Source organism: Pteropus alecto, unplaced genomic scaffold (assembly GCF_000325575.1).
Source record: "Pteropus alecto unplaced genomic scaffold, ASM32557v1 scaffold43, whole genome shotgun sequence".
Classification (NCBI taxonomy): Eukaryota; Metazoa; Chordata; class Mammalia; order Chiroptera; family Pteropodidae; genus Pteropus; species Pteropus alecto.
The window spans coordinates 1698059-1698297 of NW_006435764.1; the positions used below are offsets into that span (position 1 = coordinate 1698059).

Genomic DNA, 239 nt, shown 5'->3' on the forward strand with positions numbered 1-239 from the left:
AGCGTGATGGCCGCGCTCCAGCAGCTCTCGCCCGCGCAGCGGAAGTCGATCTCCTTGCGGTCGGTGGTGACGATGGTGAAGTAGACGTACTTGCCCGTGCGCTCCACGCAGTCCACCTTGAGGATGGAGTGGAAGCGCAGCTCCTTGGGGCGCGCGCCGGCGCCGGCGGGGAACAGGCTCAGGCGGTCGGGGGTGAGCACCCCGCGCTTCTTCTTCCACAGCTGGAAGAGGCTGTCGCT

General features: G+C 67.8%; 1 protein-coding gene across 1 annotated transcript in view; it reads right to left on the bottom strand.

Annotated features, from left to right (window-relative positions):
* The window catches only part of PHLDA2 (pleckstrin homology like domain family A member 2), a 1157-nt gene that overhangs the window by 609 nt on the left and 309 nt on the right, over positions 1-239 (bottom strand). The window contains exon 2 of the mRNA XM_025046282.1: positions 4-237. Coding sequence (XP_024902050.1) covers positions 4-237 — 234 coding nt within the window. The remainder of the gene's footprint in view (positions 1-3; positions 238-239) is intronic.